Below are 25,267 nucleotides of genomic sequence, written 5' to 3'. Positions count from 1 at the left end.
TTCTTTTACTTAGTTGAGAATCAGACTGCATATACTGGTTCTGAAGCATGATTAACGTGGACTATTCAAAGGTCCCATGGGAAGGCCACATATAAAGGAGTCTGATGTCTCTCCAAGGATGGCTGATTAGCCTTTCCTGATGAAGAAATGCCCAGCAATTCTGGTCATTCCTTATGAGACCATGATGTAAACAATCAAGAACATTCAAGAATTTGCATCCTTCTTGTGTGCAGCAGCCAGGCTCATTAAATAATGAGAATGATGATGTCATCGTTCTCATCACAGTGCATGTATAGGTCCCACACATGCATCTCCCATGACTTCAAAATTAGTAGGATTTACACAGGGCAGGTCAGTGGGGACAGGAGGCGCCATGGGCACCAATTCTCTAGCACACTGGATTACATACGGGGATTTACAAGATCCTTAAAGTCTATAATAAAAATGTTTTTCCATTCTCATCTCCATCTTTAAAGTTCAGTGAATGCTCATGTGACATTTCTGACTACTGTGTTGTATTGATGTGTCTCAAGAGAATTGTTGTTTACATAAATTCAAAGAATGACCCTGGTATAATATGTCATAGTATTCAAATACATCCTTTCCATGCTAAAGAAGATAGCTGTAGATAATTGATACAAAGGCAGCCAAGAAACCCAGAAAACAAGGCATGCTTTTCCTAAAATTGTATTAAAACAATACAATTCAAAATTAATATGAATTGAATACCTTTCTCATTTGACCATATCTGACAAGATTTCTGGTCATTACTACTTACACATTTGGAAAGTCTTAATTACAAAATGAAATAGAATGACATTTAAGGTAAAATTCTTTAACCTGTAATTCCTTTTTTTGGATTAAGGTATTAACCTGACTTTGCCCCAACAATTCAACAGTAATTTATTTTACGCAATGTTCCTTGCTTTTGCTGGTCAGAGACAAGTACAGAAAAGTGCCAATTTCAACAGTGGATCTATTACACCATGAAGAGCAGTCATTCAAATGGAAAGGATTGAAAGCTTTGCAAAGAAAATATTCTCCTTGAGTAATGGTAATGATGTGCTTGAATCACACATGAGATAATTAATAAAATGTTCACATGATTAAGATGAATCTTACCCTCTGGGTCCAGAGGTACTACCAAAAGCAAAGGCTGAGATGAGAAAGCCAACTTATTCTCAAGGGAAATTATCCACTCCATGGGAAGAAAGTGGCAACAGCAACCTGACATACTTTCCCCATGCAGACAAGAAACGTACAGCACATATGTCCAATGCAAAATATTACAGAAAAATAATCCAGTGCCACACTGGATCCTTCATCTGATAAACAGGTTAGGAAGGTTGTATGCCACACATAACAAGCATTTTTCTCTCTTCAAGTTTTGTTTTGAATTTTAACACGCTTAATGTTCAAGACAATCTTATTTTGTTTGCTAGGTCAGTAAAAAAAAAAAAAAAACTCTTGTCTAAAACATGTATTTGGGTACAGTCAAGAGATTTTAGAGCATACTTATGTTAATGCTGAACAGTAATTCTTTGTTAAGCAGGAATAATATGTAAGAATGTTACCTACTACTACTATAAAGTAGAAAACATATCACATGGAGATTTATCCTATACTAGGTCTTGGTTGTCTCCTTTGTCAACGCAACGATAGCTGTGAGTTTCTTTTTTAGTGTTATTTATTGTCTCTAATTCACAGTGAATATTTGTTTTAAAACAAATTTTTGTGTATATTGTAAAAAACACTGGACCAATAATCAAGAGATCTTGGACTGTAGTGCTGACTGCAGTGCTGACTCTCCCGTTTATTTGCTGTGAGTTATAGCAAGAGATCCAACCTCTCTGGATCCTGGTAGTTATATAGCCTGTGAAGAGAGACTAAGAACTAACACTGCCTGTCTATTAAGTGCAAGTAAAATGTACATGAGTTACACCTATGTCCCTATGTTACCTATGTTACACCTATTGAAAAATCTATGTTTTTCAATTCCTTTTCCTGAAAGACAAGACATGCTCTGCATACTCTGCCAGGTTATTTTATAAACTCTGTATAATACTCTGGGTTTGAGACCTTTGAAAAATTTGCCACTACCTAAGAAAAAAGCAGTGCCTATATTCCTTAATTCTAATCTAAGGTTAATAACAAAGTAAGAGACAACATATGCTCTACTTGTCATATTAGGGTCTAATTTCAGGTCCAATGGAAAAGGACCAGTGATTCATAAAATGAGAAAATATGGTAAAATGATTCAAATAGGCCAAGTACCTACAGGAAATTGCGAATGATTATCTAGTCCCACAGTAGTCAAGGATAGTTAGTGTCAACATGCTTATTTCACATCAGACACTAAACCAGAACTGAGAAATTTGCTTAACATGTCGCAAGTGACCCATCATTTTGAATTATGTACCTCCACATCAAAGGAGCCCAGAATCTGTTCACAGGATGAAAGAGAAATGTGATAATGGCTGATGGCAAAGCCTTGGCAGGAATAAACTCCTTCCCAGAGAGAATTATTTTATGGGCTTCTCTCCATTTCTCCTTGCCAGTCTCCAGCCTGTGCATCACAGCTCTGTAATTATTTGTCAGTGGAATGATTTATTTTCAAGTGGTTCTCTTTCCATAATGGTTAAAAACATAAGGTGAGGACAGGTCATTAACTTTACTATCAAACAGGTGTTTGGTAGATGAGATTAATTATTTAAAACATTACTTAGGCTGTTGTTTCCCTAAATGGTACATAATGCAGTGTATCACAACAAATACAAATATTTGGACAGTCTCCATGTAATTATAATATTATCATAAAATCTTCTGACTTGATATTGTGATCTGAGAACATCTTTTATATCTTTTATTACTTGTTGTACTGTTCGTTCACTTGGAGGTTTTTTTGTTTGTTTGTTTTTGTTTTTTTAAGAGACTGCCCAGGCTGGTCTCTACCTGCTGAGCTCAAGCAATCTTCCCACCTCGGCCTCCTACAGTGCTGGGATTACAGGCTTGAGCCACCATGCCCAGTGGAAGGAGAGCTTTTCAGAGATGAGGAGGCTTGAAGAGCAGGGGCAAAGGAAGTGATCAACAGATAGGATAAAATAGACCTGGGGTTCAAAGGATATTTGCTACAACAATTGGCACTAGGTGGTAAATAACAATCTTAATGTGAATTTCATCTTTCCATCAACTTTAATACAAATCATTCTGAATAGAATATGAAGCAGAAAGATCTCTGTAAAATGATAAGCTCACTTCTGAAACATGACTGCAGTTTTGAGTGTCATACCAGGAGCAATAATGCCTATCCAAAGCCCTACCTGTTCTCAGTGAGCTTACATTCTAATGAAAATATATTTGGAATACTTCAAAGAACAGGTAAGTAAGAACTAAAAGAAACAAATCATTAACGAAGCCTGGCCCATCAAATTAACAGACTCATGATCTGCTTCCTAACTAGCACTGAATTGTTCAATCTCTGTGTGTTATTTCTTGGTGTAACAACTAAGTGAGTATAAAATACACAGTTCCTGGAGACAGATGACTTCTATATTTTTTTGAGTAGGAATTCTGTATCTAGTATTTAAGTGCTGCTTATTTTCATCTAACTAAACTGTACTTTTTGATCAACCAGAAAAGAGTTAAGAGGCCTTATAAAGCATATAGGTACAAGGAATAAGGAGGAAAAAGGAAACTCTTGAATTATCAAATGTTTAAGAATCTAGTTTTCTACACTCTCTTCGTCAGTTTCATTGTGAGTAAATTACATTGTAAGTAAATTCACCAGGTGAAATCTTCTTTCTAATGCCCAGTGTTTTCATTTTATGCACATGAAGGAGTCTCAAATTTTGCACATGAATGAACAGCAATCAGTATGCTCTTAGGACATTCATTTTTGACCATATATTACATAGATCTCCAGAATCTTCAGTAATTATCCTTACTTTCTAAGTTTGCTGTTGGATTTTCTTTGAAATACTCCTTTTAACCTTTATAAGAAGTCATCAGAATGTACATCAATATTTGTCCACAATCTCCACAGACAATCTCTATATCCTTATTTACAACCTGCCTACTGATTTAACACACTTGTGGAAAACATCTAGATGTAAGATACCAGAGCAAAGAACTTGATTTCTGCAATGACTGGTCACATAAAAACAACAACTAGGAACAGACTAATAACCAAGTTAGATTAAATATGGAGTATGACAGTTTCCAGAGGAAAAGAGCACGATATCACATAAAACTACTCAATTTTTTAAAATAAAAGGTTGAGGTAAATTTGAGGTTTGTGACAAAACAAACATTAAACATTAATGATCAGACTGTTTCCTCCAGTTTGATGTAAGCAGAAAAAAAGCCTTCCCAATTCCAATTCCTTTACTATCACCAAATAAGACGAGTAGTTATTGTAGAAAAGCCTTTTTTTTTTTTTAAGAAATTAACAAAATGCTGCAGCTTCACATTAGATTCTTTCTTCTAGAAAGTCTATGTGAAGAAACAAGGCCCCAGTTCATGAGAATCATCTATGGGATACGGTAAAATAAGAATTCCCGGATCCGCTACTATAGGCATTTTTCATTCCGGAGTCCTGGGACTGGCCCAGGAATTTGTAATTTCAATAAACACCCTGGGTAAATTCATTCTGAGGCAGGGAACTCAAAAATACTGCTCCTGTAGTGTCAGTGCACAGAATGTAACTGCAAGAGTCCAAAACACAGTACAACACAGAGTGGCAATGTGTTGAAGAACAAGTCTGTGTATGTGACCTAACAGGAGCATCCTCTTTTTCCTCCCTCAAGACCAGGCCCCCACTCAACACCAGCTTCACGGCCGGCCGGCTCACCTAAGCAGCGGTAGGGAATCACAAAGTGGGGATGGGTCTTGCACTGCTTGCGGCCCCGCTTGCACCAGTTCTGGATGGTCACTGGTTGGTTGGCTTCTACCACATTGGTGATCTGCAGTTCAGGGTAGACCTGGGGGAGCACATAAAAAGAATCAATTGTTACTTGAGGCAGGGGCTGGCATGTACAAGCATCTAACGAGCCTCCACTGTAAGGTACAGGTGGAGTGTCCCTTATCCAAAATGCTTGGGACCAGAAGTGCTTTCAAGGTCTCTGACTTTTTCCGATTTTGGAACATCTGCATTATATACTTACTGGTTGAGCGTCTGAAATCCAAAAAGTCCAAAATCCAAAATACTCCAATGAGCATTTCCTTTGAGCATCATGTTGACACGCAAATAGTTTTGGGTTTTTGAGCATTTCAGACTCTGGATTTTTAAATTTGGGTTACTCAACCTGTACTGCTATCCCCTAACAGTCAAGCCTACTCTACCTCTGACCAAGCTAAAGAAATTCAGTAGAAAGAAAAAGATGCAAATGACATGCATCTAGCCATTCTATTCAAAATATTAAGCAATGCCAAATTTTAATTTATTGCACTCATTTAGACTTAAAATATTATTTTTCCAGGGGAGCTAAAATAGAAACAAGAGGGGGAAAGGAGGGTTCTTACAAGCATGGGGTGACTTTTGATGTGAAATAAATTGGTGTAGGATAATAGTCTGTAATGTCCTAAACAAATGTTACAGTAGATATGGCTGGGGATATTATGTTTGGTAAAATTCAACCTCCCCCTATATCTCACTAATCGGACAAACAATTTACAGGATATGACACATAGAAAACTTTCTATATAAAAATCCTGTTCTTATTCCAAGTAATTTACATGAAAATAATTTATCGAAAAGTTATCAAGGGTGTCATTTAGATAAAAATAAACTCATGAATTCTCTTTGCTCCTATAACTAAGTACAAACCCTTGCTTTGATTACTGTTGTGAATAAATCATAGAGTTTAACTGAGCACTTAGAATGAAAGGTGAAACTCGATCAGTTAAATCACATTTGTGAAATATCAAACCACTTCTATTTCTTAATGAGTAGAGATTTGAAAGAAAAACATAAACATAAAAATCTATTTCAAAAATGTGCATTCCCTTGCATAAACCTTGCATTTCAACAGGGTGGCTGTTTTGCCAGATAAATAACAATGAATAGAGAAGTGATGGTATAAGCAAGGGAATGATTAGAATGCTGGGCCATGCAATCTCAAGTGGCAAAAGTGAGAACATGAGGGGAATAAGACACAGGTAAAAGGTGGTAGGACCAGTGGAGTTTGAGTCCACTGATCACACTCCAGGGGCTAAAGAATGTATGGCGTACAGGACTGGAGAAAGTGAGGTGGTAATAAGTAGTACTTGCAGAGTCAGATAATTGAAATTAAAATCTTGGAGGAGTTGCAGTGATTGGTCATTGCAAGGAGTATAATATGACTATTGCAAGCAATGGGTGATGGAGAATGATGAAAACAAGGTCACTGGAGGGATAAGAATCATGAACTGACAAACTGGAATATTGGAAGATTACTGAGATCAATATTAGGATCACTTAAGAATCAGCAAATGAGCAGCTACACCGGATGACAGCAAGGCAGGAGCTAAAATCTTCAAAGTCTGAGTGGTGCACATCGATGAGGTAGAAAGAGGTGTGGGGATGACCGACAGGTGGAGGAGCAAAGTCATTTGTCTGAAAGCACGCACTTCGAGCTGAGGTGGGGGAGGCTTTTAGGGAAGAGAAAGGAAGAGTGGTTTGGAAACAAAAATGAAGAGGAAAAGAGGACATTCCCACCTCTAGGGGCAATGCTGTGAGGATTTTGAGAAAAAAACTTCGACCTGAGAAGGCTACAGGAGAAGCAGCGCCTTCTTTGGAAGGAGAACAAGGTTTCTGAGCAAGATAACGTCCATGGGGAGTTAGACGATACACGGAATTTTGCTTATGATTGTCCATGACATTCAGAGGGCTTGGCAAATCTAAATTAATAATCCCTTATCTCTGAATAAAAGTAACCGAATCAGGTTGAATTTACCGCTTCCATTTTAATAGTTACGGCGGTAGGAAAACTATGCATGGGCTTTATATGTCAATGGAGCGTGACTCAATCTTTGTCTAAAAAGTTGATATTTTGTTCATTGTGGAGTTTTTTTGTAGTAATTTTGATTTTTAAAAATATTACATTAAAAATTCTTAATCTCAATTCCTGAGTGCCTTGTTTACCTCACCTTAGTCCCAGACCCCAAAAAATCAGTTAAAAAATAAGGTACTGTGAATGGATAAATAACACCATGAGGTACACACCTAGACAATGGAATGTTATTCAGCACTAAAAGGAAATGGGCTATGAACCCATGAAAAGACATGGAGGAACTTAACTAATATTGCTAAGTGAAAGAAGCCCATCTGAATAGGCTCCATACTATGTGACATTCTTCCCACTATACGACATTCTGGAAAAGGCAAAACTATGGAGACTAAAAAGATCAGTGGTTGCCAGGGGTTTGGGTAGTTGAGGGCAGGGGGAGGATGAACAGATAGAGCACAGAGGATTTTTAGGGCAGTGAAACTACTCACTGTACATCACTACAGTGATGGACATACGTCATTATACATTTGTCCAAACCCAAAAAATGTATACCACCAGGAGTGAACCCTCAGGGAAACTATGGACTTTGGGTGCTAATGATGTATCAATGTTGGTTCATCGATTGTAACAAATGTACCATTCTGTGGAGGATGTTTATAATCGGAGAGGCTAAGCATGTATGCAGGTAGCAAGTATATGGGAAACCTCTGTACCTTCCTCTCAACTTTTCTGTGAACCTAAAACTGCTCTAAAAAAACCATCTATTTTAAAAACAAAAATTTAAAAATAAGGTATCAATCAGTGTAGCAGCAGGGGATAAATTCAGTGGTAGAGGTATATGCTATGAGAACACACAAAAAAATCTCTAAATCAGAATCCTGGGGTGGGTGTTGAGAGAGTTATTCTTGAAACCACTGCCACAGTAACCTAGCTCCAAAGGGATCCAGCTCTTAATACTTCTCTTTATTTTACTTTGTTCTTAAGTATCTTAATATGTCAATGCAGGCACTTTAGATCACAGAAAATGCTCAACTTAAAAATGCCACTAAAAATTTAATATTCCCATGGCTTTTTTCCTATATAATGAAAGGTGAAGTGGCTTTTTGTACAGGAATATAATTCTCCCACCGTCTTTACTTGTTTATTAGATCACAAAGCTGCAGCACTCATGAGTCATAAACTGTATGACACTTGAGAGTCCACCCTGAGGGACATGACTTTATGTGCAGTAAAGTGTGAGTTACTGCATTTTTCTAAAGGGTTCTAGCTGCCACTTCACTGAAAGACAACCCTGCCGAGAATTTCCTCAGGAGTCACTGGTTTTCTATAAACCCAGTAGTAGCCACATTCACATCATGGTTCCCTCTATACAATTTTAAACCAACGAATTGTTTGTAGGGTACAAACTGATTACCAGGAGAAAAGGATCTCTTTTTCATGGTGGTTGCATACCATCTTCAGATTCCTATGGTAATAGTTGGCGCAACAAGGCAGTAACTGATTAGGTTGACTATTTCTGAGTAGGTAGAAATGCAAATTGACAAATTAAAATCCATGAAGATGGGGCTTTTCCCTAAAGACTAGTACTAGAACTTTATACAGCGATCAGCCAAACACAGAATTTACTTCCAGTTCCCACCAGGAAATCTAGGACATATGTGTTATTTTCTGTGCTTAAGCTTGTCTCTCTCTTATAACACCGACAATGACAACTGTTAATATGCAGATGGATGTGGAGATTATAAAATTTGAACCAGGCCGGACGCAGTGGCACACACCTGTAATTCCGGCACTTAGGGAGGCCGAGGCGGGTGGATCACGAGGTCAAGAGATCAAGACCATCCTGGCTAACGTAGTGAAACCCTGTCTCTACTAAAAATACAAAAATTAGCTAGGCGTCATGGCACGCACCTGTTAAATCCCAGCTACTCGGGAGGCTGAGGCAGGAGAATCGGTTGAACCCAGGAGATGGATGTTGCAGTGAGCTCAGATCACACCACTGCACTCCAGCCTGGTGACAGAGCGAGACTCGGTCTCAAAAAAAAAAAAAAAAAAAAAAAAAAAAAAAAAAAAATTGAACCAGATAAAGCCCATGTGTAGTTTTCCTACTGCCCTATTAAAATGGAAGCAGTAAGTTCAACCTGATTCAGTTACCTTTATTCAGAGATAAGGGATTAAGACTTTCCAAAGATAATGCAGTTTTGCTGTTCTAACATCAGGAGGTTTATTTAAGGGGGAGAACATTAGCAATCAAGGTAACAAAAATTCTTCTGAAGCAGAGCAAGACCCTTTAGGTAAAGCGACTGCCACATGCACAACCAACTCCCAGCTCAGAAAGCAAACAACGAAACAAAACAAAAAAAGAAACAAACGTTAAAATTTAAAATGCCAACAAAAATTCCCAATATCATCCCTAAGTTTTTATTAAATAATCCCAGTAAACATCCAGAGAGGAAAAAAAGCCTTTTTATGTTTACATAGATATAAAAATATTTATATTTATATAAAAATATTATATAAAAATATTTATATAAAAATATAAAATATTTATATAAAAATATAAAAATATAAAATATTTATATAAAAATATAAAAATATTTATGTTTATATAAAAATATTTGTTTATATAAAAATATAAAAATATTTGTTTATATAAAAATATAAATATATAGCTCACTTATAAAGATATAAATATAGTTCATTTATATTTAAAGACATAAATACAAATATAGTTCATTTTAGACAAGAATAAAAATTTAAATAATCAGAAACACAAATGTCCTCGTGGCTAGATTAAGTTCCTTATTTTTATCATAATTATAGTAGTCCTCCTTTATCTGTGGTTTTGCTTTCCATAGTTTCAGTCCAAAAATATCAAATGGAAAGCTCTAAAAATAAACGAGTTTTATTTTTCTATTTAGTTAATTTATTGTTATTATTATTTTTTGAGATGGACTCTCGCTCTGTCGCCCAGGTTGGAGTGCAGTGGTGCAATCTCGGCTCACTGTAACCTCCATCTCCCAGGTTCAAGCAATTCTCCTGCCTCAGCCTCCTGAGTAGCTGGGACTACAGGCGCCTGCCATCACACCCGGCTAATTTTTGTATTTTTAGTAAAGACGGGGTTTCACCATGTTGGCCAGGATGGTCCCGATCTCCTGACCTCGTGATCCACCCGCCTTGGCCTCCCAAAATGTTCAGATTACAGGCGTGAGCCACCGTGCCCGGCCTATATTTAATTTTAAGAAAGAGACAGGGTCATCCTATGTTGCCCAGGCTGGTCTCAAACTCCTGGCCTCAAGAGATCCTCCTGTCTTGGCCTCCCAAAGTACCAGGATTACAGGCATGAGCCACCATGCCCAGCCAACAGTAAGTTTTAAATTGCGCACCATTATGAGTAGTGTGATGAAATCTCAAACCCACACAGTCCAGAAAGTGAATCATCCCTTTGTCCAGCATCTCCATGCTGCACATGCTACCTGCCCATCGATCACTTGATCATTGCACTTGTGTTCAAGTAACTCTTACTTGACTTAATAACGGCCCCAAAGCGAAAGAACAGTGATGGTAGCAGAGTGTCATAATGACTCTATTTTATTATTAGTTGTTGTGAATCACTTACTGTGCCTCATTTGTGAATTCAACTTTATCACAGGTATGTACACATAGGAAAAAAACATAGTATATATTTGGTTTGGTACTATCTAAGGTTTTGGGAATTCACTGAGGATCTTGGAAGGTATCCTCTGCAGATATGGGAAGACTACTAGAATTTTAAGTATCAGTTCAATGTTTTAGTATTTTCTTTGCAGCATCTCAAACCTTACATAGGAAATAAAGATAGAAGTTCCTTAAGCTGTTTTTTTTTTTTTTTTTTTTTGAGACGGAGTCTTGCTCTGTCGCCCAGGCTGGAGTGCAGTGGCGTGATCTTGGCTCACTGCAAACTCCACCTCCCGGGTTCACGCCATTCTCCTGCCTCAGCCTCCCGAGTAGCTGGGACTACAGGCGCCCGCCAACACGCCCGGCTAATTTTTTGTATTTTTAGTAGAGACGGGGTTTCACCGTGTTAGCCAGGATAGTCTTGATCTCCTGACCTCGTGATCCGCCCGCCTCGGCCTCCCAAAGTGCTGGGATTACAGGCTTGAGCACCACGCCCGGCCTAAGCTGTTTAATTTGCATGTGTTTTCCAAAACATACATGTATTGCTAATATGACAAGCAGTGCAAGTAATTTGCTAATACAGCAAACATTAGCAAATCCTAACTCTCATACTCCCCTTCTTTTCTAAAATGCTTCTTAGGTGAAACCCAATTCCGACTATTTTTTTGATTTTCCTTTTTAAAAAAGGACTTGAGATACTTCAAGCAGAAGCAAACCCAGGCCTCCGTCAGCTAGTAGAAAAATAAGCTGTCCTCAATTCCTACAAATTTTCCTAAATTATAGCCACACAGAGCATTTGCTGTATAAATACATACACTGTGTTCCAAACACACTCTTACCTAAGATCCCTTAGACTACACTTCAAATGCCTAAGCCCATTAGGATCCCCCCACATGGACAAACCTCCTCTGCACACAGTGAAATAATGCTAACCCCTCTTAGGGAATGTTTTCTGGTATTTATCAGTGTGCCTCACATCGCTATTAAGTACGTATCTGTACTGTCTGCCTGGTGAGAAGAAGCTTTCCTCAAGGGCAGAAAACACAACGTGGCAAGCTATAGCCTCCCCGTGGAGCCCCACATCTATCATCTTTGGCTTTCAGACTATCAGGAGGCTGCTGACCCCCAACTCCTTTTATGTGGTTCTCCCACCCTCAGCTCTCTGAAGGAGGACTCATTAGTGACTGTATTTCAACTCTGCAGCGCCATCCCTATAGCTTATTAGAGCCCAAGAAAACCAAACTGTACGTAGCATTCTCTCCCTCAGGGGCTTTCATGAACACACAAAGGCTGTCGCTAGATAAGGAAGAAACTTGACTGGAGGTGAGGATAAGTCTGAGCCACAGGTGGCATGTCAACACCCATGGGTGCATGGTGGCTTGCACCTATAGTCCCAGCTACCCGGGAGGCTGAGTTGGGAGGACAGCTTGAGCCAGGAGGTCGAGGCTGCAGTGAACCGTGATCCCGTCACTGCATTCCAGTCTGGGCAACAGTGTGAGACTCTGCCTCAAAACAAAAACAAAAACAAAAACAAAATGTAACAAAAAAAACAAAGAAAACCCCCCAAAAAATCATGGGTGGACTCAAACTAGGCATCTGGAAGAAGCAGTTAGTCCAGGAAAGGAAAACAGAAATACCCAGAGAGATAAGCGAAGATGAGAAACAGACAAGACTGGATCTGGCAGAGACCGGATCTGACAGGGCCTGCCTGTGCCCTCTAACTCTTGTGAGTCTTGGGATGTGCATTTGGATTCTAGGAGATGCCTTGTCCCCTTCAATAAGCCCTATTTCTAAACATAAGCTACTTTAGTAGCTTTATGCTCCTTCCAATTGAACCAAAGCCAAGCAAAAGGCCCGGCTTGCATGCTAGTTCACTAATTCCCACCACATGATCCCCTCAATCTCTGTGTGCAGACCATTCTGTCCTACCACTGCATCCTCCACTTTCCTTGATCACTTTATCTGATCCCCGGCCACTTTCTACCTCCTATTCTGCTGATACGCTTTCTGTCCTATTACAATATATAATCCTTGAAGGCAGGGACAATATGATTCATCTGGTGTTCCCTCAACAGTGGCCAACCGTGGGATAGCACAGTAAGTGTCTGATAGGCATGTAATTAATATTTCTGGTTAAGGTCAGAATCCATTCAATCAGGGACTTTCAGTATATATTAAGTTCCCTTTGGGTATTATAAACCTATCTCTTAAATAAGATATTCTAAATAGTTGTTGGATTATGGGCTTTTGAGGAAAATAAGTATCTCGATGCCTTTCAATATTGTTCTTCCAAGTAGATATGACAGCTTATACAAATCATAGCATCTGCTATAAGAAGCAGTAGATTACTGTAAATAAGCACTCAGCTGAGGAAGACATTTAAGAAGAGTGACAAGTTAAGCTCTCACTTGGGCTAATGGGGCCCATTCAGTTAGTACAGGAATCTGAAAAGCAGCCTACCTACCTGGTCACACAGCCATGTTTTATCATTGAAAGTGAATGCATCAGTACACGAAATAATTTTAAGAGTGCATAGGCCGGGCGCGGTGGCTCATGCCTGTAATCCCAGCACTTTGGGAGGCCAAGGTGGGTGGATCACGAGGTCAGGAGATCGAGACCATCCTGGCTAACATGGTGAAACCCCGTCTCTACTAAAAAATACAAAAAATTAGCCGGGTATGGTGGCGGGTGCCTGTAATCTCACCTACTCGGGAGGCTGAGGCAGGAGAATGGCGTGAACCCTGGAGGCGGAGCTTGCAGTGAGCTGAGATCGCACCACTGCACTCCAGCCTGGGCGACAGAGCCAGACTCCGTCTCAAAAAAAAAAAAAAAAAAAAAAGAGTGCATAAGAAATTCCAAATCCTAACAACCAGGAAAGAGGGAGAATAGAAACAATCTTAGATCTTATATTAATATTTTTATATATAATATAATAACTATTATTAATATTAAAAGCTTATCATTGGTAGCCTAAGTAGTTTTGTCTACTGAAGAAATACCTTAAAACCTGGTCACCATCAGAATGTTTTGTTGCACATTTTAAAAATCTGAAGTCTCTCTTCTCACTATCTCTCCAAGTTGGAAATATATTGATCTCAGACAAGATGACATTTAAGTTGCTAAATACGTAAAGCAAGAAAAGACACTGATGATATTTAAGAAAGCCAAGAAGAGAAATATATGTATTTAAAAAAAACCTTGTAAAGCCATATGTTGTCAGAGTCCTACAGAAACTTGGTCTCTATTTCCAACATTAAGGGCAAATGGAGAACCTAAAAGTCCCTTTTGTAAACACGCCACCTAAGACAGGTGATTAATGCTAAAAGTCCGAATTATGACCAAAGGTATTTCAAAAACACAACATCAAACATGGCTAACAAAAGGCTGAAAACAAAGTTAATGAACAGAGTAAATGGAATTGGAAATTGCTACTAATTTTGAAAACAGTTTGCCTGCTTTTCTATTTAGTCATTCAATTTTTAAAACTCACCTTTAGCCAAATTCTCAAAGGTATTTCTTTTTGAAAACACTAACAATTATGTGGTACTAATAAAATGTTTTAAATATATTAACATCAATGAGTAACATGTGATGCTTTAGCACATCTTAATTTACAGGTCACTGAAAGAGATGAGCTTTGCCAGGGTTGTTGGAGAACCTTAATAGTTAAGAAAAAAAACCTGCATTCCAGACTGACTCAGGAACAAGAGTGACTAGATTTGATCATTACTGCAATTCAGTGACAGGTAGATGGGAGGGTTCATTTTACTATTCTTTCTACTTGTACATAAGCTTGGAATTTTGCATTTAAAGCAATGAAAATTTAAATAAATACATTTAGTCTAGAGGAAACAGCCAGTTTCCTAAATTTATAACTGCATGTGAAAAAGGAAAAAAAAAAACCCAAGATCCAAATTGTGTCTGCATGACTGCAGCTAGCATATATGAATATATACATGAAACAGAGAATCAAATGCTCTACAGCAAAATGCTTCAGAGACAGCCTATCTTGTATATTTTCATCTTCTCAAAGCTTTTCCATACCAGTCCCTTTTTCAAAGAACGTATCCAAGAAGAAAGTAAGAAAAACGTCGTAACTGAGGGTTTCCTAAGTACCAGACATCGTTGCAAATGTTTTATGTGTTGCACAGCACATCATAATCCTCTGAGTTAGTAATTACTCCAATTTATTTAAGATAAAACTAGAACAACTAAAATCGATGCCATTTCTAAGCATTCAAAGAGTATATTAATTATAAAGTTTAAACTACTCGGACTTAGGCATATAAACCAAGACAAAGCATGTCCTAGACCATATATACTTCTGTTTCTGGATTTCAATGACATTCTTTAAATTTTCCTGGAATACAAAGAAATATAACATCTTAAACTATTCTCAACAAAAATTCTTTTAATAATGAGGAATACTGAAAATAGGATCTCGAATTTAATCGAGAAAGAGAACTGGAAAACGAAAACGTTCTCTGCTTGCAACTTAATGAGGCGCTGAGAGGCAGCGTGCAGCTGATGAAATGCTACTGAAGTAATGGGAGGTATCAGCGTGCTGTTTCCAAATGATGGCCTTATGTAAAAGCAAAGGCGGTAAAATGCTGCAGGGTGTTAGAATATTTCCCAATAATCTGGCCAAACTCTGCTTCTGACATTCTATATAAATACATTGTTATATCCACACTTTCATACTCAGAGTTGGAAAATCCTGTCAAAGAACCTTGTTTGATAGATAAGCTATTCTAATCTCAAAGTGTTGAATGAAAAACAAATTGGGGGTGGGATGGGGGAGGAGATGAGAGAGAAATCAAAATAAATAGGACAGGAGACAAATGTGAAAACACGAGCAGATGTGTACACATAGCCTAGATTCTGCTATTCTCTCTCTTTCAATGTAGAGCTAATTTTCTTATTTTAAAATATTCAAACTGGCTTCAACTTTTTTAGCCCTAGAAGAAATCCTATGGTCAGTAAAGCAATCCTTACATTTATACAGACCAGAAATGCATAAAATATATCCATACTCACATATAGACAGCCTGATCCCTCTATTCAAAAACTATCTCACTCAATATGAATTTGAGATCTTTCAAATTCCAAAACCACAATGTATATGTGCCTATGATTTGTCAGTTTTCAGCCTACAAGGGTGAAGGGTGCCCATAGCAAAGTAATAATGGTCAAGAATGTACCAGACCTTCTACCACAGGATAATGTATATAGTATACCTTCCAACTTGGTAAGATTAAAAAGACCACCTCTGTTGTTTGCTTTTTATTTAATTTTAATTTCATACAACTGTAGAATGGAAAAAGAAAGGTTGAGAAACAATTCTTGTCTGGGAATCCCATGTTCAGTTATGTATTTTAGAGAGAAAGTTGGGCAAAGGAAATGGTTTTGCTCAACTCATCTAACAGGCAGTTTTTGCTTTGTCCAGGCACTGCTGTGCTTGGTTTGTTGATCCTGTTAATCTACAGACGAAGCGACTGTTCATTTAAAGCCAGAAGGTTAAAGAGACAGAGAACAGATACTGTTAAATGGTGGAAAAGAAAACAGGAGAAAGAGAATATACCCGTAAACCAGTAAAAGAGATGATAAAGCCACATTCACCTAACTTTCCTAATTGGAAATCTCTGCCTGCATTTGAGGCTTAACCTGTTCAAAGTTCCCTCCAGAGACCTGCCCTGCAGTGTAAGTTACCAGAGACACCAACACCTTCAGGAAGCCCCTAGCCCCTAGCTCCAAGAAGTGCACTGCATGTTATTAATAGGAATACAGAGGCTGGAAGAGCCTGTTTCAAGTTATCTCTCTCTCTTTTTTCTTTTTTTTGGGCGGTGGGATGGAGTCTCACTATGTCGCCAGGCTGGAGTGCTGTGGCGTGATCTCGGCCCACTGCAACCTTGGCCTCTGAGTTCAAGTAATTCTCCTGCCTCAGTCTCCCGAGTAGCTGGGACTACAGGCGTGCGCCACCATGCCCATCTAATTTTTGTATTTTTAGTAGAGACGGGGTTTCACCATGTTGGCCAGGATGGACTTGATCTCTTGATCTCGTCATCAGACCGACTCGGCCTCCCAAAGTGCTGGGATTACAGGGGTGAGCCACGGCACCCGGCCCAAGTTCTCTCTTTAAAAGAGGAAGAATAGTATGGGGACTTATCCAATTTCTTGTTTAACTGACAATATGTAACTTTTACAACACTTGCCTGTGTGTTTCTATCATAAAGTGAGGACATGGTTTAAGACTGTGAGGACACAGTCTAAGACTGAACAGGCAGCCTTCCCGGACTGCTCGGGTGACAAAGAGCAATGATGCCCTTAATACAGCACCTCAGGGTATCATGAATGAGGGGATGGACGGGATGATCTCCCACAATACTTTTCACACTATTATTTTGTAATTTGAATTCCTTCTCTCCCCAATCTAACCTACTCTTGGAAACAAGCTAATTTTTCTAAAAGTGTGTTGACCAGAAAGCATTCATGCTAAAAATCTGCCATAGCTTCCACTTATCTCCAGAATATGACCCTCTAATTTGCAACCTCATTCTACCTTTGCAATTTTCTAAATTTTCTCCACAATTTAATTGTATTAATAGATTTATAAGGTCTTTATGGGCCAAGAATGGTATCCCGCTACTCAGCAACACCTGACACAAAAACCTAACGTGCCCAATAAATATAGACTAAATTTGCCTGTATTAAATTTGGGAAGAAATAGATTCTTGAGATGTAGAATTGAAGTACACTTCCTTTATTCTTCTCGAATCCCAAAGCCTTTGGTTTAAATAAAACTTATGTTTTTTAAAAAACTTCATTTCATCCCAAAGAAACAGGACAATAAAATCTAACAATTCTAATTTTTAGCCCCTGGTTTTAGAATATGTTTCAAGGGGAATATTATTTTTGTTTTGTTCTATTTATATTTATAAATTCCTCAGGCCAAAATTTTCGTACTATAATAGTTTATTAAGGCAAGTGGCCACTTTATGCTGTTAAATGATGAATGACTGCCAGGCGCAGTAGTTCGCGCCTGTAATTCCAGCACTTTGGGAGGCCAAGGCAGGGGGATCACTTGAGGTCAGGTGTTCGAGATCAGCCTGGACAACACGGTGAAACCCCATCTCAAGTAAAAGTTAAAAAATTAGCTGAGAATGGTGATGGGTGCCTGTAAACTCAGTTACTTGGGAGGCTGAGGCACGAGAATCGCTTGAGCCCAGGAGGCAAAGATTGAAGTGAGCCTAGATTGCGCCACTGCACTCCGGCCTGGTTGATGGAGTGGGACTCTGTCTCAAAAAACAACAAAAAAAGATGAATAATTGACGTAGTCGTATTCGAGTTGTTTCCATAATGCTATGAGAGGCACTTCTTGCTTCTAGTATAGAACAGAGGAAAGGCACTGTTTTCTATCAAGGAATGCCAAAAGAAAATAACAACTCAGAGTCTGCTGTGGTCATCTATGATTCACACAAACTACTCTAAACACTAAACAAAAAGAACAATATAAGGATCTTGTATGCTTAATGTGTACAAAGCATACTTTGTAATATTACAACCAAATATTTTAAGTCATACTATGGATTTATGACTTTACTACTGAGTTATCATGACCTTTGCATTTGAAGTGGATAAAAATAAACTGAAGGCAAATCTGGACTATGGGCCAACATTCCACAAACTCTTGCCTAAACATCTCTTTAGAATTCTGTCGATGGAAGGCTGGGAGCAGTGGCTCATGCCTGTAATCCCAGCACTTTTGGAGGCCAAGGCAAGTAAATCACTAGAGTTCAAGACCAACCTAGCCAACATGGTGAAACCCCATCTCTACCAAAATACAAAAATTAGCCACATGTGGTGGCGTGCACCTGTAATCCCAGCTACTCAGGAGGCTGAGGCATGAGAATCACTTGAACCCCGGAGGCAGAGGTTGCAGTGGGCTGAGATCATGCCACTGCACTCCAGCCTGAGCGATGGAGTGAGATTCTGTCAAAAAAAAAGAAAAAGAAAAAGAAAAAAAAAAGAATTCTATCAATGGAAAGAAATGATCTCTGCAAAAGGAAAGCACAGGCTCCATTTTATGGGCGGCTCTCTCAGCATAAGCTGGATACAGAACTCCTGCCCATACCGCTCCAATCTCTGTGCCAGAAATTGACCATCCTCAAGCATTTACCTAATGATGACTAGCGTGCTCTAAGTCAGAGCTAAGTGTTGTATAAAATCCACTGTAAGGCATGATCCCTAGAAATGTTAATTCTCACAACACTTGGGGTCTGTAGGGCTTTTGCCTACAGAAGCCACAGTAGGTCTTTGTCTTAGCTCAAAATGCTGCCTCACTGTGAATGGCTTAAACAACAAAAATGTCTTTTGTCACAGCTCTGGAAGCTGGAAGTCCAAAACCAAGGTGCCAGCATGACCGAGTTCTGGTGAGGACGCTCTTCCTTGCTTGCAGACAGCCACCTCCTCGCTGTGTCCTCGTGTGACTCTTCTTTGAGCAGGGAGAAAAAGGCAAGCTCTTTGGTATGTTTTCTTATAAGGGCACTAGTTCCATCACGAGGGCACATGCTCATGACCTCATCTAACAATTATAACCTCCCAAAGGTATCATCTCCGAATACCATCATGACTGGGGTTAGGGTTTCAGTATCTAAATTTTGGGGGAACACAAACATTCATCCCATAACAGTCCTCAATACATACTTGAAAAAAAAGAGGGAAAAAATCTCAAATGGTGCTAACACAAAATATTTTTTAAATGCATTGAAAGGCAGGTATTTGAACGATGACTAGGCAGAAGCAAAACTATTATGATTAGAAAAGAGGAAAGAATACACAAGCACAAAGAATTTGGAAGACTTGGGATTAAACAAAGACTCAATTTAAACCATAAGATCCAAATTATCTTCTCAAACTTTACAAGGGTTTACAACCAAGAGCAAAGATAAAAGACTGTGTTTTTACTTTTTCTCTTGAATCTTGCTCTTGACCAAAAACTGGATCAAAGAAATCAAGGGCAAAGAAAACACTATGAATGATAACAACAAAACAAGCCAGTAACACAAAATACAAATTCAGAGAAGCATGAGACTTTGAAAGGAGCAGAGTAGATAATTCACAGTCAACGATCACGTTAAGCTAAGCACCAACATGTATAATGCAAAGCAATCCTTTGGAAAAACAAATTAAACAAGTAAGTTAAACTGGTGAGCAAAAAGTCAAAATGATGTGACAGTGATGAGTTCTGTTGGTTTTGTTCTATCCTAGGACCAGACTGCTAACAGCCACCTCAGACTTAGCCAGCTAGCTCTCTCTAAAATATTTTGGTCATGAGAGACACAAAGTGAGAACACAAAGTAAAAAATTCATCCACCACTATCGGGAGAAAAAAAAAATCGTTAAATGAGTAGCTCTGTTAATGGTAACTAATGGTTTCCACGCATTTTTTTCAAAGAAAAAAAAAGAAGAAGAAGAATTTGCCCAATGACAGATACCAGAACACTGTGAATTTTCATGGTGCTGAATCAAACACCCATCAACCAGGAATTCTATACCTAATGAAGCAATTGTTCAACAATAAGAAAAACACTGTTCAACAATAAGAATGATGAAGATGAAGTCATCCAACAAAAGGGAATCAAAATATTAACATAATACAGGGTTTGAGATCATCTGATGAAAAGACTAGCTGTAAACAATGAGTCCAGTTAAAGACCGACCCTATGAATGAGAATTATGGCAACAGAGGAGATGGTAAGATTCTAACTTTGAAAATATAAAAATAATAGAACTTATAAAACCTGTGAGAAAGAAACATGGTAACATTGTTGAGAGTATTCTTTTCCTTGCGGCTCCTAGCAATGAATCCATCAATACTGTTTAAAAAATAAAAACATGAAGTTAAAAAAAGAAAGGCAAAATGAACTTTCCAACACACACACACACACACACACACGAAAATCCAAGCCTACAAATGAGAACTATTCATTATTTCTAATTATAAAAGAAAAACACCAGAATAGCTACAATGTGGAAAGTGGCAGGAAGATCCTGAAATATCTATAAAGAATGTTCTAGAGAATTCAAGATGCACAATTTGATAGAAAATGTCAACACCGTCTAAAACTTCTGAGTAAACTTCTCTCCCTGCCGCCTGCTCAATACTCCCCAAAAAGCCACTTAAAATCCTAATGCATGATGCACTCCCTCACCTCGCCCTGTCCAGCCTACAAGCCTTTTCTAATCCATACCCACTGTGTTGCAGCAGTGGGGTCATTCTTCTATTTTGCCCATGCCATTCTTCATTCCTCTTCTGGTAACAGCTCCTCTCCCCACACCACATGGCCACACCCACAGGGCCAAGATGGGCTAGTCCTGATATTGAGTCCCTGAAGATACGGTGGCAGCTCCAAGGGCAGATGTGTAACTCAAAGCAGTGCCAACCAGAAGCACTCCCTGATAATGCCCATGGGCATAACAAAGTTGGAATGCCAAACTGGGACTAACACTACCAGAGGTCGTGGCCACCAACGTCCCTGGTCTCCTCCAGGACGCCCATCTTAGCAGGAGAAAAGGAGTAAACACATAGCAGGAAGGTAGGCGGAAACAAAAGAGACTCTAATAGGGAAGTTTTAGGCAGTACTGACTCTCGGTTCCAGCACCTAGGGATCTCATTTCTGTGTACATTTTTAAGAAACTGGGTAAGCATCCCCCTCACTACGATCCTTCCCATCAGTGGGAGAAAATATTCTCCATATATAAAATACAAACTGTTTAGGGGGTTTTTATCACCTGGCAAAAGAAACTGCCTAATTAACCCACCCTTACTATCTCCCCATTCTTCCTCAGAAAAGGAGATGTTCCCTCCCCTTTCCAAGACCCAGCCAATCACATATCCACTGGATCTCCTTTCTGCCTAGTTCTTACAGAACTGGGTACTATGGTTATAGCTTACTGTAACCTTGTACTCCTGGGCTCAAGCGATCCTCTCAAAGCGCTGGGACTACAGGTCTGAGCCACGGAGCTCGGCCAAAACCTAGTTCTTAGAGACACTTGCGGCTAGTGCTTAGGATGGATATCAGTCCTTCCCACAGTTCAGTTTAAGCTTCCTTCGGCCCAAATTCCTTCCATTTAAAAAACAAAATCACAAAGCCTTTCCTTTGTGTCTTTTTGCCTCTAGGTCTTTCCTCCAGGAGTCCACAGCTGACTTCACCATTGACCCCCGTTGTTTTTCCTGCAATGGACTGCAACTTAACTTCTCCCCATGCTATTCCACAGGGTCAACAATGACCCTTTATTTGCCAGATCCTAACAATGTTTTGTCACACACACACACAAATGTCCAAAAACAAGATATGGGCAAAAGAGATTCCTGGGTGTCCTAGCAGTGAAATGCAGGTGTTGTCTTTCAGACCCTGAGGGTGGTGAGGAAAGGATTATCTGATTCTACAGCATGTTCCTCCGGTTGACTTGCTACTAAAGAAGCTATTTTACGATTTACACCCTTAAAATTCTTACACCTTTATTACTTACATCCTTACAAGCTATTTTGCACCCTTACAGCTTTGTAAAGATGGATACTGCAGACACCTCATAGCAATGCAAGTGTTCCTGTACCATGGAAATAATTTGGCAATATTCCAGGTAATTCCAGATGATTCCTGTTCATAGCCATGCAACTCAAGTGTGCTGGGGAAGGAATTTTAAATCTCTCCAAGTCAAAATCTCTCCATTTTTCACATCTTACAGTTCATCTCATTAATGAATTGAATAAAATATTTGACACGTGTTCAGTCTGCATGACAGACATGATTTTACCTTGTCAAAAACTACACTTCAACTGCTTTCTGTTTGCATCATGCTTGCACTCTTATCTTTCCCCTCATTTAGAAATTTACATGGCTTGACTTCCAGCATGTAACACCTCCTACTTCCTATCCTATCTCTCTGGCCACTGCTCATCTCTCTCATGGGGAATCGTCTCTCTTTGTTTGCCTTCAGTGTTGCAATTCCCCAAGATGCTTTCTTTGTTTGCCTTCAGTGTTGCAATTCCCCAAGATGCTTTCTTTGTTTGCCTTCAGTGTTGCAATTCCCCAAGATGCTTTCCTTGGGTTCTTCTCCACAGGTGTCACTGAGTGGGTAAAACCAGTGCAAGTACTTAGCATAGTAGCTGACCCTTTGTGACCCTTTGTGAATGCTCAGTGCTGGTGGTATTAGTGTCACTGTCACCATGTAGTTTTTAGATTGCTAAAATTATGATTTTACAAGCTTTTCTTCCCCTTTAAAGAATAGGCCCTGTGTTCTGTTCATCAATGCACGCTTAGTATCCAAAGACATATGTCTGAGGAGAAAGAGAGCACCACAGGGCTCTAGAAAAGCATATAATCATCTTACATCAAAATGTATTTAATGAAAGATGTATTTAAAAGGACCCCAAACAAGCCTTGTTCCCTGACTTGTGACATGCAGTGAAGTTCTGGTTGAAGGTATGGAGGGACTCCTCATTTCTACCTTCCTCTCCCACTTGCCTGATCATGGGATCTAAGACCCTTCACAGCTCAGAGTCACTGGTGGCTCGGGATAGCACAGAGAACAGCACTGTTCCACGGAAACAGAATACAACTGCCCATGGAACCTCAATTTCCTCGCTGCCACATGAAAGTCAAAAGAAACAAGTGAAATCAATTTTAATCACATAGTTACAACTCAGTAACATTTATGATGTATTTAACAACATATTCAAAACATAACTATTTCAATGTTAAATCTATATAAAAATGAATGTGATCATTTTACAGGTTTTCTCACATTATATCTTCGAGATACGATATTTATCTTACACTTACAGCACACATCAGTTTCCACTAGCCACATTTCAAGTGCCCAACAACCACATGGGGCCAGTGGCTATAGTACTGGACAGCACACGGCTAGAGGATGCAGCATGGCAGTCTCTGGGAGAACGAAGACATATGGCAGGGGACATAGTGATAAAGCAAGACGGTGATTTGTTTAAATGTAAATCTACAATCACTCCTCTTCTTTGAAAAAATAAAGTCTAGGCTGGGTGTGGTGGCTCAAGCCTGTAATCCCAGCACTCTGGGAGGCCGAGGAGGGTGGATCACAAGGTCAGGAGTTCGAGATCAGCCTGGCCAACATGGCGAAACCCTGTCTCTACTGAAAATAAAAAAAATCCCGGGCGTGGTGGCGGGCGCCTATAATCCCAGCTACTCGGGAGGCTGAGGCAGGAGAATTGTTTGAACCCAGGAGGCAGAGGTTGCAGTGAGCCAAGATTGTGCCACTGCACTCCAGCCTGGGCAACAAGAGCAAGACTCTGTCTCAAAAATAAAATAAAATAAAATAAAGAAATAAAAAAATAAAAAAATAAAAAATAAAGTCTAGTGACTTCCTGTTGCTACAAAATAAAGCCCAAATCCATTAAAATGGCTCACAAGGTATGACATTAAGGCCCTTTCTTACTTATGGTGCCTAATGTTGAAGAATCTGGCTGGTGTATATCATCTAACAAGACTTCTGTGGGTGGGTGGTAGGCAGAGGATAGATAATACCAGAATTCCAAGAGGAAGGCGACAGCAAAGGGCTAATTCTCTCCACCCATGGTGGCCACCAACAATCTGGTAAAGTCCAGAACTGGGAAGAACCACTCTGTGCTTAACACTTTGATACAGTTTGGCTCTGTGTCCCTACCCAAATCTCATGTCGAATTGTAATTCCCAGTGTTGGAGGTGGGGTCTGGTGGGAAGGGATTGGATCATGGGGGTGGTTTTAATGGTTAGGCACCATTCCTCAAGTGCTGTCCTGTGACAGTGTTCTCATGAGATCTGGGTGTTTGAAAGTGTGTAGCACCTCTCCCTTCACACTCTTTCTCTTTCTTGCTCCAGCCATGTGAACATGTCTGCTTCCCCTTCACCTTCTGCCATGATTGTAAGTTTCCTGAGGCCTCCCCAGCCATGCTTCCCGTACAGCCTTCGGAATCATGAACCAATTAAACCTCTTTTCTTTATAAATTACCCAGTCTCAGGTAGTTTATTATAGCAATGTGAGAACAGACTAATACACCCTGGGACAAATAACAGGCTAAGACAGAAAGTAAAGCTACCCAGGCATTAGTAGGATCTCTAGGTGAAACGGGAAAACAGGGTGTTCCCGGGGTCAAGAAGAGTAATTTTTGTATGGCCACCATACAAATGTGAAAACATCTGGTTATTCATACGTGAAACTAACGGAGGAAAAACTTAGATGTAAACTATGACACATGTATCAAAACAGTCGATTCACCAGAAAAGGACAATTTGGTCAATGCCATAAACTAAATTTTAATTCTAGCCTTTAAAAAAAGTTTATTTAACACTCAGAATACAAAATCTGTATGCATATATTCAAAAAAATAAAATGGAACCAAAAACATTTAAGTATGCACAGAGTTCCGATTTATAAAATTTATAACTTATCTACATAATTGTACAAGAACTTTTCAGCAGAATGTGAATATTATTTCTAAAATTGATACTTTATAAAAGTCATACACCCAGGCAAAAGCTGATTTATTATCAATCCATACTTAGTAAATCAGCACACAGAATGTTCTTAAAAAAATACATATA

At 39.1% G+C, this 25,267-nt stretch overlaps 1 protein-coding gene across 7 annotated transcripts in view; it reads right to left on the bottom strand.

Moving 5' to 3' along the window:
• The window catches only part of APP (amyloid beta precursor protein), a 286,082-nt gene that overhangs the window by 199,375 nt on the left and 61,440 nt on the right, over nucleotides 1–25,267 (bottom strand). For all 7 annotated transcript variants that reach the window (XM_055279350.2, XM_055279351.2, XM_055279348.2 and 4 more), the window contains exon 3: nucleotides 4,850–4,979. In XM_055279350.2, coding sequence (XP_055135325.1) covers nucleotides 4,850–4,979 — 130 coding nt within the window. The remainder of the gene's footprint in view (nucleotides 1–4,849; nucleotides 4,980–25,267) is intronic.

This window comes from Symphalangus syndactylus, chromosome 5 (assembly GCF_028878055.3).
Source record: "Symphalangus syndactylus isolate Jambi chromosome 5, NHGRI_mSymSyn1-v2.1_pri, whole genome shotgun sequence".
NCBI classification, from domain to species: Eukaryota; Metazoa; Chordata; class Mammalia; order Primates; family Hylobatidae; genus Symphalangus; species Symphalangus syndactylus.
This window is presented reverse-complemented; position numbering and strand designations above follow the sequence as displayed.